Source organism: Muntiacus reevesi, chromosome 5, assembly GCF_963930625.1.
Source record: "Muntiacus reevesi chromosome 5, mMunRee1.1, whole genome shotgun sequence".
Classification (NCBI taxonomy): Eukaryota; Metazoa; Chordata; class Mammalia; order Artiodactyla; family Cervidae; genus Muntiacus; species Muntiacus reevesi.
Window position 1 is genome coordinate 101,328,255 of NC_089253.1, and position 13,756 is coordinate 101,342,010.

The 13,756-nt window shown below is 36.3% G+C and overlaps 1 protein-coding gene across 3 annotated transcripts in view; it reads left to right on the top strand.

The window, feature by feature from the left end:
• Window positions 1–13,756, top strand: part of RABGAP1L (RAB GTPase activating protein 1 like) — a 657,985-nt gene that overhangs the window by 71,183 nt on the left and 573,046 nt on the right. For all 3 annotated transcript variants that reach the window (XM_065936086.1, XM_065936087.1, XM_065936089.1), the window contains exons 2-3: window positions 2,930–3,113; window positions 4,752–4,944. In XM_065936086.1, the coding sequence (XP_065792158.1) occupies window positions 2,976–3,113; window positions 4,752–4,944 (331 nt within the window). In that variant the 5' untranslated portion in view covers window positions 2,930–2,975. The remainder of the gene's footprint in view (window positions 1–2,929; window positions 3,114–4,751; window positions 4,945–13,756) is intronic.

Genomic DNA, 13,756 nt, shown 5'->3' on the forward strand with positions numbered 1-13,756 from the left:
AAAGAAGATGTGGCAAGAATGCACAAAAGAACTATACAAAAAAAGATCTTCATGACCCAGATAAACACGATGATGTCATCACTCACCTAGAGCCAGACATCTTGGAATGCGAAGTCCAGTGGACCTTAAGAAGCATCTTTGCGAACAAAGCTAGTGGAGGTGATAGAATTCCAGTTGAGGTGTTTCAAATCCTAAGAGATGATACTGTGAAAGTGCTTCACTCAGTATGCCAGCAAATTTGGAAAACTCAGCAGTGGCCACAGGACTGGAAAAGGTCAGTTTTCATTCCAATCCCAAAGAATGTTCAAACTATCACACAGTTACACTCATCTCACATGCTAGGAAAGTAATACTCAAAATTCTCCAAGCCAGGCTTCAACAGTACATGAACTGTGAACTTCCAGATGTTCAAGCTGGTTTTAGATAAGGCAGAGAAACCAGAGATCAAATTGCCAACATCTGTTGGATCATCGAAAAAGCAAGAGAGTTCCAGAAGAAACATCTGCTATATTGACTACACCACAGCATTTGACTGTGTGGATCACAATAAACTGGAAAATTCTTCAAGAGATGGGAATACCTGACCACCTGACCTGCCTCTTGAGAAGCCTGTGTGCAGGTCAGGAAGGAACAGTTAGAACTGGACATGGAACAAAAGACTGGTTCCAAATAGGAAAAGGAGTCCATGAAAGCTGTGTATTGTCACTGTGCTTATTTAACTTCTATGCAGAGTACATCATGAGAAACACTGTGCTGGAAGAAGCACAAGCTGGAATCAAGATTGCCGGGAGAAATATCAATAACCTCAGATATGCAGATGACACCACCCTTATAGCAGAAAGTGAAGAAGAACTAAAGAGCCTCTTGATGAAAGTGAAAGAGGAGAGTGAAAAAGTTGGCTTAAAGTTCAACATTCAGAAAACTAGGATCATGGCATCCTGTCCCATCACTTCATGGCAAATAGATGGGGAAACAGTGGCTGGCTTTATTTTCTGGGCTCCAAAATCACTGCAGATGGTGATTGAAACCTGAAATTAAAAGACACTTACTTTTTGAAAGGAAAGTTATGACCAACCTAGACAGCATATTCAAAAGCAGAGACATTACTTTGTCCACAGAGGTCCGTCTAGTCAAGGGTATGGTTTTTCCAGTAGTCATGTATGGGTGTGAGAGTTGGACTGTGAAGAAAGCCGAGCACCAAAGAATTGATGCTTTTGAACTGTGGTGTTGTGGAAGACTCTTGAGAGTTTTTGGACTGCAAGGAGATCATACCAGTCAATCCTCAAGGAAATCAGTCCTGAATATTCATTGGAAGGACTGATGTTGAAGCTGAAATTCCAATACTTTGGCCATCTTATGCGAAGAGCTGACTCATTGGGAAAGACCCTGATGCTGGGAAAGAGTGAAGGCATCACCGATTCAATGGACATGAGTTTGAGTAAACTCCGGGAGTTCATGATGGTCGGGGAAACCTGGCGTGCTGCAGTCCATGGGGTTGGAAAGCGTCGGGTACGACTGAGCAACTATACTGAACTGAACCTGTCCTACCTCTCTGTCATATTACCCCCTTTGTCACTGAGCAGATTGTTTAACATATGGTTCTTTTTTTTTTTTTTAATCTTCCTGGTTTCAGTTCAAATACTACCTTCCTTAAAGTTGTCTGTATACTCCTTACAGCTCCTCTTTGTTATATTAGGCTGTTGTGTTTTCTTCATAGCCTGTTGAATGATTTGGGATTTCCTTCATTACTTGCCTGCTTGTTTCCTCACTAGCTGTAAGCTCCAGGAGAGAGGAGGCATCTTGTTTGCCTTATTCATTCATGTAACCCAAAATGCGGAGTATAGTGACTTACATAGTGTACATATTCAGTTAAATTTAGTTGTGTGAATATTTGGATTTCTAAAAGTGATAGAGAATGTTGAGTTTCCGTGGTGTGAAGTGAAAGTGAGTTGCTCAGTTGTGTCCGACTCTTTGAGACTCCATGGACTTTACAGTCCATAGATTTTTCTAGGCCAGAATATTGGAGTGGGTAGCCTTTCCCTTCTCCAGGGGATCTTCTCAACCCAGGGATAAAACCCAGGTCTCCCACATTGCAGGCAGATTCTTTACCAGCTGAGCCACCAGGGAAACCCAAGAATACTGGAGTGGGTAGCCTATCCCTTCTCCAGCGGATCTTCCTGACTCAAGAATCAAACCGAGGTCTCCTATACTGTAGGTGGTTTCTTTACCAGCTGAGCTACTAGAGATCTATATAGAAAACAGTATTGAAAGCAATATAGAACACGGTATTTGAATACTGCTGTATGAGTGCAATGTGAAAGCTTTGCTCCCCTTGCTACCCCCGCTCCCACTCCCCACTTTCTGCTTCCTATAGATAAGTGGTTTTGTGTCTGGAAAGGAAAAGATACATGGCTTAGAATGTTGAATTCTGTATTAATCAGTCAACTTAAGTGACACAGAAAAAATATTTTAAGGTACAGTACTTATTAGTGTGAGGAGATAAGTTATGCAGACATTTAGATTTGGTTATAAAGTCAGCAGTGAATGTATTTTTGTTTGTGTGTTAATTTGTACATACTTCTCGTTTATTTCTTGTTTTTCTTTTTTTTCCCATATTTATTAAAAAGAACAAAAAGTATTTCTCAGAAGTATAGAGTGCGCCTAATAGTAGTAAATCCTTTTAGTTGAGATATGGACAGGTTTGTCTTGTTTTTCAGGGAACAATATGGTTCTTTTAGTCTGGAAACTCAGGGTACATCTCTCTTATGTGGCCCAGTCCAAGAAGGTAGACTCCCTAATTTTGAGATGATTATCTAGCCAGCAGAATTCTTTGCCTGAACCATGTTTAAAGGCCTCAAAAATATTGATCCAGGTACTCAGTAGTTCATGTTTTTGTTTACCAGTTTTTTTTTTTTTCCCTTAATCTTAGTGGTTTTGACCAGGTGGATGTGGACAGAGAAGCTTGCAGAACTGAAATGGAGGTCAGAGCTTCATTACAGAAGGTTAGTGGGTCATCGGATTCTGTGACTACACTCAACAGTGAAGAATTTGTTTTGGTTCCTCAGCATGGAGGTGATACTTCTACAAAAGATGATGAAAAACCAGAACTGAAGGTATTTTTTCCTTTTATACAAATGATATTATTTTAAATTATTCTTTTTAACTAGGTGCAACTTATTTTATGAAGTGTATACAAGCCAAAGTTTTTTCTCAAGTACTCACTTTGAGAATAGAATCAATGTTTGATTTATCCAGAGACCTAATTGTTAGGTTTGTTATTTTTAAAGTTTTTTATTTTTGGTTGTTTATCTTTTAGAATTCAGAAAGAAGAAATAGGAGGGAGAAAAGAAGAGAAAGGATAATTGGCAAGTTAGACTTAATGGTTAAGTCTTACATCAGTTTAATTTATCTGGATACTTTTGTCTCTCTTACTGATGCTGGGTTTTTTTTTTTTTTTTTGCTGCTGGGTTTTAAAAATTACTTATTTAAATATGTAGTCATGTATTCCTTTCACTTGAGAGACTTTGCTTTATGAGTTTTATGCTTTAAGTCAGCTTGTAGCATTTATCTGTGTGATTAACACTTGTCTGAATATTTTTTAAGTATATGTTTTGTAATTTTAGTCATTTGAGTTTTTATTTAGATGTCCTTTTTATTTTTCACTTTTATGTTCCGTTTTTATTAGGCAGCTTAATGTTTGAGTTATCAAAAAAGTCTTTCTTTGAAGCTGTGTACCAATTCAAGTATGTATTTGATATATATATTTTATTCTTGCAAACAGATATATGTATGGTCTTTGACCAAATGAAAACTGTTTTCTTATTTATAAATGATCAACAAAACCAAACAAACCCAGGTATACATCTATGGGAATTGCATAACCACCTTTTAGATATAGGGAGAGAGAAATTAGCCCCAAATGCTATATATTATTTATGACTTGTATTTAGTATTAATTATGATACAAAGGTATGTTAGTATGTTCATCTAATAAAATATCAATCTAATAAAAAATTTTACATCTAATGTTGTAAAAATTAGATGATTAAGTACTCATTTTATATTATGTTGAGGATATATAGTTTTATAATTTCATTAAAATAGTCAATAAATTCCTTTAAATTTATTGAAATATCTATATTTAAATAGCTATTTAAATTCATTTAACTCTGTTTTGACATAAATGTGCTTAAGGCATTTATTTACTTATGCTTAGTGTGTCTCACTTTGCTTTTAAGAAAAAGGTCAGCCAACTCAAATATAAGGAAATTACCGATACTTCTTGGCCGCTCTAGCAAAATTTGTAAAGAAATCAGAAACATATTTATGTTATAATAACATAACATTTGACCTTTTAAATGATATTAACAGTATATGTTGTCTATTTAAACTTACCCATTTTTCTCTTTAAAACACATAAATTTAGGATTACTTGATTTTTAGAATGTGTTACTGAAAGATAAAAAAAGAAAAAAAACCCAAAAATCTCTGTAAGTAAGATCTTAGACCAAATACAGTTGGAAACTTACTTGGGTGTTTCTGGGGAATGCTTTTCTGAAACTAATAGTCCTCTATTGTTTTTTGTTTTTTTAAACTCAGGATTTTCTGTCATATCTCATGAAATTAGGTACAACTAATTCTTGGTATTCAGTAACTATTTTTAAATTTAAATATGTTCTAAAAATGCAGTATTTTTATTAAGCTCTAGGACCATAGTATGATTTTAAGGAATTGTTTTCCTTTGTCTGTAGATAGTTTCAAATGGTAATGAACAACTGGAAAAAGCCATGGAAGAGATTTTGAGAGATTCGGAGAAGGGGCAAAGCAGCCTTCCTGTTGATTGTCCAAGTTCCAGTGAGATTTCAGACCATTCATTTGGAAATATTTCAGCCAGACAAACAAATAGGCCATCTCTTCAGTTAATTTTGGATCCATCAAATACAGGTACTGTATTGAACTCTTAGAAACTGTAAGAGAAAAAGTGATGATGAAAATTTTAAGATGAAAATCAGAAAATTTTATTAGCTTAATTTTCTAAGATCAAGGCCACCAGCTTCACAGTTATTGTCGAGAGTTCCCACTTTTGTTCTTAAGCTTCTGTTTGTATCTCTACATGTAAAATCAGTCTCTGTGTTGTTTGAGGACTGATACTATGCCTGGGTACTCACTTTACCTGTGGTACTCAGTTTACCCATTAATTTCAACCATGAAATTAAAAGACACTTGCTCCTTGGAAGGAAACTGTGACAAAACTAGACAGCATATTAAAAAGTAGAGACGTCACTTTAACAACAAAGATCTGTATAGGCAAAACTATGGTTTTTCTAGTAGTCATGTAGGAATGTGAGAGTTGGACCGTATAGAAGTTTGAGCTCTGAAGAACTGATGCTTCAAATTGGGGTGCTGCATAATGATCATATTGTATGTAGAGAAAAATTTTCATTGACCCCCCATTGTGAAATTCCCTAGCCATTTATTTAGAATCTTAATTTTTCTAATTAAAGCTCATTGTATTAGTCATTTTTAGCATAATTAAAATATGATCACTTTTAAAAAAAATTGGGGTGCTGCAGAAGACTCTTGAGAGTCCCTTGGAATGCATGGAGATCAAACCAGTCAATCCTAAAGGAAATTAGCCCTGAGCATTCATTGTAAAGACTGATGCTGAAATTGAAGCTCCAATACCTGGCCACCTGATGTGAAGAGCCAAGTCATTGGAAAAGACCCTGATGCTGGGAAAGATTGAAGGCAGAAGGAGAAGTGGGTGGCAGAGGATGAGATGGTTGGATGACATCACTGACTCAATGGACATGAGTTTGAGTAAACTCCGGGAGTTGGTGATGGACAGGGGAGCCTGGCGTCCTGCAGTCCATGGGTTCACAGAGTTGGACATGGCTTAGCAACTGAACAATGACTTGGTGTATAGTAGATCTTCAATAAATGCTTAACAAATGAATAAATTATTGGGTATCAAAGAATAATTAATATATACATTCTTTCATATGATATGCCTTCTTACTCAGTTTAAATACAGTTATTTTAAATTATAATTTGTGAAAATTCTAAGTAAAATAGCGTATCAACTCCATCAGTGTAATAGTACTGTAAAAGTGTTTATTACAGTATAATAAATGATAAATACATGCATGAATAAGTAGGATTTATAGTAGGAATACCAGCCTTATAAGTGAAAATGATTTTACATCAGGAAAAGGCAGATCCACCCCAACCCAGCCCCTACTGATTTAAACACTGGAGGTGTGGTTTGATCTAGGCTCTGGTAATATTTCTTTGTAAACTACTCAGCTTTGATCTTCTCCATGTCATGGAGACAGAAATTAGCAGCAGAAATTGATAAGTAAGGCTAAATGATTTGTTTATACCTGGTGGTTGAGAGAAAGGCTCTGGTGTTTTAACCATGGAACAAAAAGTTGTGACTATCACTCTGATTGGACCAACTGAGATTCAGACCTGGAAAATGAAAATATTAAAAGTAGACAGAGAAAAACAGCATGTTACAAATAAGGGAATGACAAATGATTCAAATGAATGCAGATTTCTCATCAGAAAGAAATCTGAAGCTTGGTTATATTCAGATTCCTTACTAAGTTACTTTGCAGAAGAGATAGCATCCTAATTGATTTAAGGCTGTAGGATCCATTTCTGAATGTTTATGTAGGCTCAGTGTAGATGTAGGCCAAAGTGCTACAAGCTAGCTAGCTTGTGCCTCCTGCAATGTGAGGACACAGCGAACAAATGCTGTCTAGAAAGTGAGCTCTCATGAGACAGCCATCTGCCAGAGCCTCAGTCATGGACTTCCCAGCATGCAGAGCTGCGAGAGAGAAATGTCTGTTGTTTGTAAGCCACCTATGTGGTATTCTGTTATACAGTAGCCTGAAAGAACTAAGACAAGACTTTTCAGCTGCCTCTTCATAGTTGCAGTTTTTGTTAAGAGAATTCTTGAGGTCAATTTAAAATAACCCCTAAATTCAATGGTAAGGAACTACCTGGAAAGTATCTATGTTAAAATGGGCTGAAGTCAATATTAGAGATACGTAGTTTGCCAGTGATAAAATTGAATAGATAAATGCTTTTGTTTAAACATCGTTGGTTTAACTCATTGGTTAAGTTTTTGGTTTTTGTCATTTGATGATCATATATCCTGGCTACTTGGACTCAGTTGTACAGGGAAGTTTTGCTAATTTATGGCAATGTACTAAAATACTCTTTGGTTACATAATGAGTCTTCTCTTTCATGCTCTTTGTTACTCATTGCATCTTTTTGCTGAGGAAGGGATAATAGAATTGAAGAAGAATGACTTGTATAGAACTGAATTTAAATTTACAGGGATATGAACTTATTGCAGTGGTGTGTGATTTTACTAGATCTAAAAGTATTGGCTTGCTAAAAAATATTTTATCGTTTGTCTCCTTAATCCAGGATTTCGACTTGTCATGAGTTTTGTCTACGTGGAGGCTGCAGTTATGATACTTTTAGTTGTGGATAGAATAGGATCCAATAGTGTCCAGAGATGTGTGTTTGCCATTACTTGGTTGCTGAAAGGATCACTAACTCTAAAAAATTTCATTTATTTACTGATTGATTTGTTTGGTGTATTATTGAGTGTTTAGACTTTTAGAGACTGTTACAAGTGCTGGGAATAGAAAGAGGATAGAACAATTCTTTCCCTTGAAGAGCTGATACTCTCTATAATTAAGAGCAGAATATACTTCATTTTGCTTTTAATTTGTTCTATTTTAGACATTTTTTAGAGATTCCTCTGGAGAAGGAAATGGCAACCCACTCCAGTACTCTTGCCTGGAAAATCCCATGGACGGAGGAGCCTGGTAGGCTACAGTCCATGGGGTCGCAAAGAGTTGGATGCGAGAGAGCAACTTCATTTCACTTAGAGATTAAGACATATTTGGAGCTCAGACCTGGGTTTGAGTCCAGGCTCTGTCTGTGGCTTGGGCAAGTTATTCAACTTCTCTAACAGTAAGTTATCACATCTGTAAAATAGAGATAAAATAGAAACCATTTCATAGGGATTTAGAAACTTAAATGGTACCATCCATATCATCCATAGAAAGTATTTTGTATTAATAAAATGTGTGGCACAAAGTGAATACCAAATAAAATGTTTGTCATCATCAATAGTTCTGGAAATCTTGAACCTCAAAATAAAATTATACACAATTTTAAGTCTGAGCCCGATAGTTATAACACATCTGCTTAAAATGGGCCCTGGGCAGGGAGTAGGTCTTTTATCTCCATTGACATACCTAACCCCTGGAATTCTGTGGAGCAGTCAGTGTTGTTTGAATAGTTGTTTTCTTTGAGTACTGTAAAGATGTTCTACTGTCTTCTCTTCATAGTTTCTGATGAGAAATCTGCAGTCATTTGAATCATTTGTTGTTCCCTTATTTGTAACATGCTGTTTTTCTCTGTCTACTTTTAATATTTTCATTTTCCAGCAGTTTGATTATATGGGTATGATTTTCTTCGAATTTATCTTTATTGATGTTTATTGAGATTTTTGAATATGTAAATTTACATCTTTTATGAAATTTGGAAGTTTTTTTGTGCATAGTCTTTTCCTCTAAGACAACAAAGTGTTACATTTTCCTACAATTCCTAAGACTTTTCATTGTTTCCCAATCTTTTTTCTCTCTTTAGTTTAGATCTGTTGATCTGTGCTCCAGTTTACTGACTGTTAGTCCAGTTACCTCCTTTCTTTTGAGCCCATCCAGTGAATTTTTAATTTTAGATACTCTGTCTTTCTGGTTTTAAATTTACCTTGTTCCTTTTTACATTTTCTGTTCCTCAGCTGCAGATTTTAATATTTTTATTCATTCTGAATTCTTTCACCTTTATGCCACAGAGAATGGTTGTAATACCAGTTTTAAAGTCTTTTTCTGATGCTTACAGCAACTGCATCTTTTGGGGATTGGTATCTTTTGATTGCTTTTTTCCCTTGACAGTTGGTCACCTTTGTTTGATTTTTGTTATCGTTGTTGTTGTTAAGTAATTGAATTTTTTTTCAGACTTTCTTTTTTTTTTTCTTCAGACTTTCTGATTCTTACATTTGAAATTGTATTTCCAGGTAAAATCCTCTGAAGAATGTTGATTTTATTTTAGCAGGCAGTTCGGTTGGTTGCATCCAGACTGCAAGTTCTGTCTTGCTTTCTGGTTCCAAAGTCAGTCAATTCTAAAACCTCTGCTATGCTTCTTTGGTCTGTTCCACACATGTATAGTATGGTGGTGAACCCCAATACTTATGTTAGTTCATACACAGAATTAGGGGATTGCCTACTCCAACTCACGGTTTCCCCCATACTCTTTGGCTTCTTGGGGCCCATTTTCCTTCTTCCCCTAAGTAGAAAGATGGATTTCTTACTTAGAGTTTTTGTTACTTTGTGCTGTTTTGTGGTCTTGTATGATGAGAGTCAACTTTAGGATAGAGTGGTGAGAGAAAAGAAAGAAAAAAATAGCAGAGGCCTCCTTTTTCTTTTTGAACCACAAGAGTCTTGCCCCTTGCTTGGGCGTTTTACCTACTGAAAAGTAGTTTCTTTTCTTCTTCCTGGAGTTCTAGATGCTCCATTTTCTCCCCCAGTCCCCCACACGTGCCTCCTCTTCCCCAAACACACACACACACACTCTCTCTCTCTCTCTCTCTCTCTCTCTCTCTCTCTCTCTCTCTCTCTCTCTCTGCTGGAGCTGTGTCATTGGGGCTGGCCTTGTGGTGGAACTGGGAGAGACAAAAGAGAGAGAGAGAAATGTTATAACTCCCCAAACACTGTGCTGTTTACAAGGACTCCTTTTTCTGTTTTTTCAGCCAGACAGGTTGGATTTCTCTCGTAGTTTTCTTGCTCACTGCACAGTTCTGCAACTTGGGCTGCCCTTAGAGCAAATATGAGATATAAAGGATGAAAAAAATATAAAAGGAAATTCAGTACTATACTGGTAATCCTTCAGGTTTTGACTTCTCTATCCAATTTGTCTATTGTTATTTGCTTTTAAAACAAAACAAAACAAAAACAGTCCTAAGGTAGTTACTTTTTATATTCTGCCCAGTGTTTTTAGTTAATAGATAGAAGCTGTAATAGACTTGTTATTTTGGCTTGACTGGCTCAGTTTGAGGGTCTTCAGTTCTGCTGGTTTTTGCTTCAGGTGTTTTGAAGCTCTGGTATGAGCGTCATAGCCACTATTTAAATTACATTTTTCTTATAAATTGACCCTTTTGTTATTGTGAAATGTCTGTTTTTCTCCTTTTACTGTTCATTGTTTTGAAGTCTGATTTTTCTGGTACTGATATACCCATTCTGGCTTTCTTAGAATTAGTGTTTACGTGGTGTATCTGTTTGCATGGTATGTCTAATTTATTTCCCCTCTCCCTCCTTTCCTTCCTTCCTCTCTCTTTCTTTCATCTTTATGGAAATCTTGGTGGCTGAAGTGTAGGTAATGAATTGGAGGAAAGAAGAACTGAAAGTTACTGCTGTAGTAATTTGGGTAATGAGTGTGGAGCCAAAGAAAAGTAGGATGGATTCAAAAGTTATTCAAGATATGAATAGTTGAATAGATGTCTAATGAATTCAATTTTAGACATACTAATAAGATTTCCAAATGGATATAATTAGCAGTCTGTTGTATTTTAAAGAAGTTAAACAGTAAGGAAAAAGTCTTATTTATGACTTTTGGTGCTCTTCAGTTTCCCTCTAGTTTTGTTTTTCTGTAACATTCTTATTATGTTCTTTATAATATAAGGAGCTTCTTTAACATTCTTATTTTCTTATGCAAATTAGAATTAGTTGTTATATTCACCAAGAAAATACTTCATTTCAGCTCTTGCATTTTTTGTCTCTAGAATTTCTTTCGTTTCTTTTTTTCTGTCTTCCATTTTTCTCCTGCTTTTGTTAGATGTTTTTCTTTAATTCCTCTACCATATTTATAATAGTTATTTTAAAAGGTCTTGTCTACTAATTTTGCCATCTGTCATTTTTGGATCGATTTGTGTATTGCTTTTGTATTTGGAGTCTACCGAGTTTCATGAATGTGTGCATTACACAGATTTTATAAAATATTTATTTCTTTAGAATGCTTTTCCCTCTTTTGTAGGACTCCAGTTACACATAAATTAGACCATTTGAACTACTTGATCTGCCATGTTCATCAGTCACTGAAGCATAGTTTTACCAGTGGCTCTTGCACGTAATTGTTTTTGCATAAGTACTTGCTCAGTTAACAAAATTCATTCTGCACACACACATACATAACATTAACATTCAACCTTAAAGTGTATTTGTAGTTTTTTCTTTCTTTCTTTTTATATTGTATTTGTAGTTTCTTGTCTCTTTTGAAATACAGTACACTGAACAGATTCAAAGCAGGGAGAAACATGCTTCAGTGATTGAAGAACATGGTAGATGAAATACTTCATTTTGAATGACTTTAGTTTTTCAATAGAAAAAAAAGTGGTGAAGGGTGCATGATTTAGTATAATATTTGAAAACTGGGGTGGGAAGGTTGAGAATGGCTTTTGTGAATTATATATTAATATCCTATAAGTATAATCCTGCTAATGAGAGTTGGAGCGTGCCACCAGGATCTAGTTTGGGTGAGACAGGCATGCTTAATTTTGTGCAGCATGGATATGGGTAACAGGAAGAGCTGGAGACTAGCTGAATGGGAATTTTAGGTGTGGATGGGATAGTATGGAGGGGAAGCTTTATACTACCTGATATATGCAGATGAATGCTCTCTAACCACAGTTGGGACTTTGCTATGTGCATGCTTTGCTAGAATTAAAGTGGATTTTTTAAAAAAAGAATTGGGGGAGCATTCATAGGATAATTCATCAAAATAATTACTTTGAGGAAAAAATTTCATTGGGATACTTGCATAGTTTGTAGAAGCGAGCAAGCCAGGATGGAACAAAATAAGGAGTTTGACTTTTGTTGATACTAATGTGAGATGGAATATCTTAACATTGTTGACTTTTGCTTAGGAAATTAGGCTGCTTAATAAATTTAATGTTATTTTCATTATTTTTTGGCATGTTTACACTGTTTTTAGTATAGCTTTTTCTCCTCAATGTTTTATATCATTTGAACTCTGTATTTTTTACTTTTTAAAATACAAAGTTTAGACTTTTTTTTCTTTTCCTTTAAAGAAGTTATAGATAAGTAAGATAATACTTTGAGAGATCTGAAGTACAAAATGACCAATTCCAGAACTCATAAGATATAGGATAAACATTAAAATAAATGAAAACACAGAGAGACCTAAATTTTTTAAAATTTGAAAACATTCACTGGATCATTTAAAAAGCAAGAAAGTTCCAGAAAAACATCTATTTCTGCTTTATTGACTATGCCAAAGCCTTTGACTGTGTGGATCACTATACTGTGGAAAATTCTTCAAGAGATGGGAATACCAGACCACCTGACCTGCCTCCTGAGAAACCTGTATGCAGCTCAGGAAGCAACAGTTAGAACTGGACATGGAACAGCAGACTGGTTCCAAATAGGAAAAGGAGTCCATCAAGGATGTATATTGTCATCCTGCTTATTTAACTTATATGTAGAGTATATCATGAGAAACGTTGAACTGGAAGAAGCACAAGCTAGAATCAAGATTGCCAGGAGAAGTATCAGTAATCTCAGATATGCAGATGACACCACGCTTATGGCAGAAAGTGAAGAAGAACTAAACAGCCTCTTGATGAAAGTGAGAGGAGAATGAAAAAGTTGGCTTAAAGCTCAGCATTCAGAAAACTAAGATCATGGCATCCGGTCCCATCACTTCATGGGAAATAGATGGGGACACAGTGGAAACAGTGGCTGACTTTATTTTTCTGGGCTCCAAAATCACTGCAGATGGTGATTGCAGCCATGAAATTAAAAGACGCTTACTCCTTGGCAGGAAAGTTATGACCAACCTAGACAGCATATTCAAAAGCAGAAACATTACTTTGTCAACAGAGGTCCGTCTAGTGAAGACTATGGTTTTTCCAGTAGTCATGTATGGATGTGAGAATTGGACTATAAAGAAAGCTGAGTGCTGAAGAATTGGTGCTTTTGAACTGTGGTGTCCATCCTAATGGAGATCAGTCCTGAGTGTTCATTGGAAGGACTGATGTTGAAGCTGAAACTCCAATACTTTGGCCACCTGATGGGGAGAGCTGACTCATTGGAAAAGACCCTGATGCTGGGAAGGATTGAAGGCAGGAGGAGAAGGGGACAACAGGGGATGAGATGATTGGGTGGCATCACCAACTCAATGGACATGAGTTTGGGTGGACTCCGGGAGTTGGTGATGGACAGGGAGGCCTCGCGTGCTGCGGTTCATGGGGTCGCAAAGAGTCGGACACGACTGAGTGACTGAACTGAAGTGAACTGAATTGGTGTATTTTAATTGGAGGACAGTTACTTTACAATTTTGTGATGGTTTTTTGCCATACATTGACATTAATCAGCCACTGGTGCACATGTGTCCCCCATCCTGAACAGGCCTCCCATCTCCCTCCCCACTCATCCCTCTGGGTTGTCCCAGAGCACTGGCTTTGAATGCCCTGCTTCATGCATCGAACTTGCACTGGTCTCTGTTTTACGTATTGTAATGTACATGTTTCAATGCTATTCTCTGAAATCATCCCACCCTCGCCTTCTCCCACAGAATCCAAAAGTCTGTTCTTTACATCTGTGTCTCTTTTGCTGCCTTGCATGTAGGGTCATTACTGTCTTTCTAAATTCCATT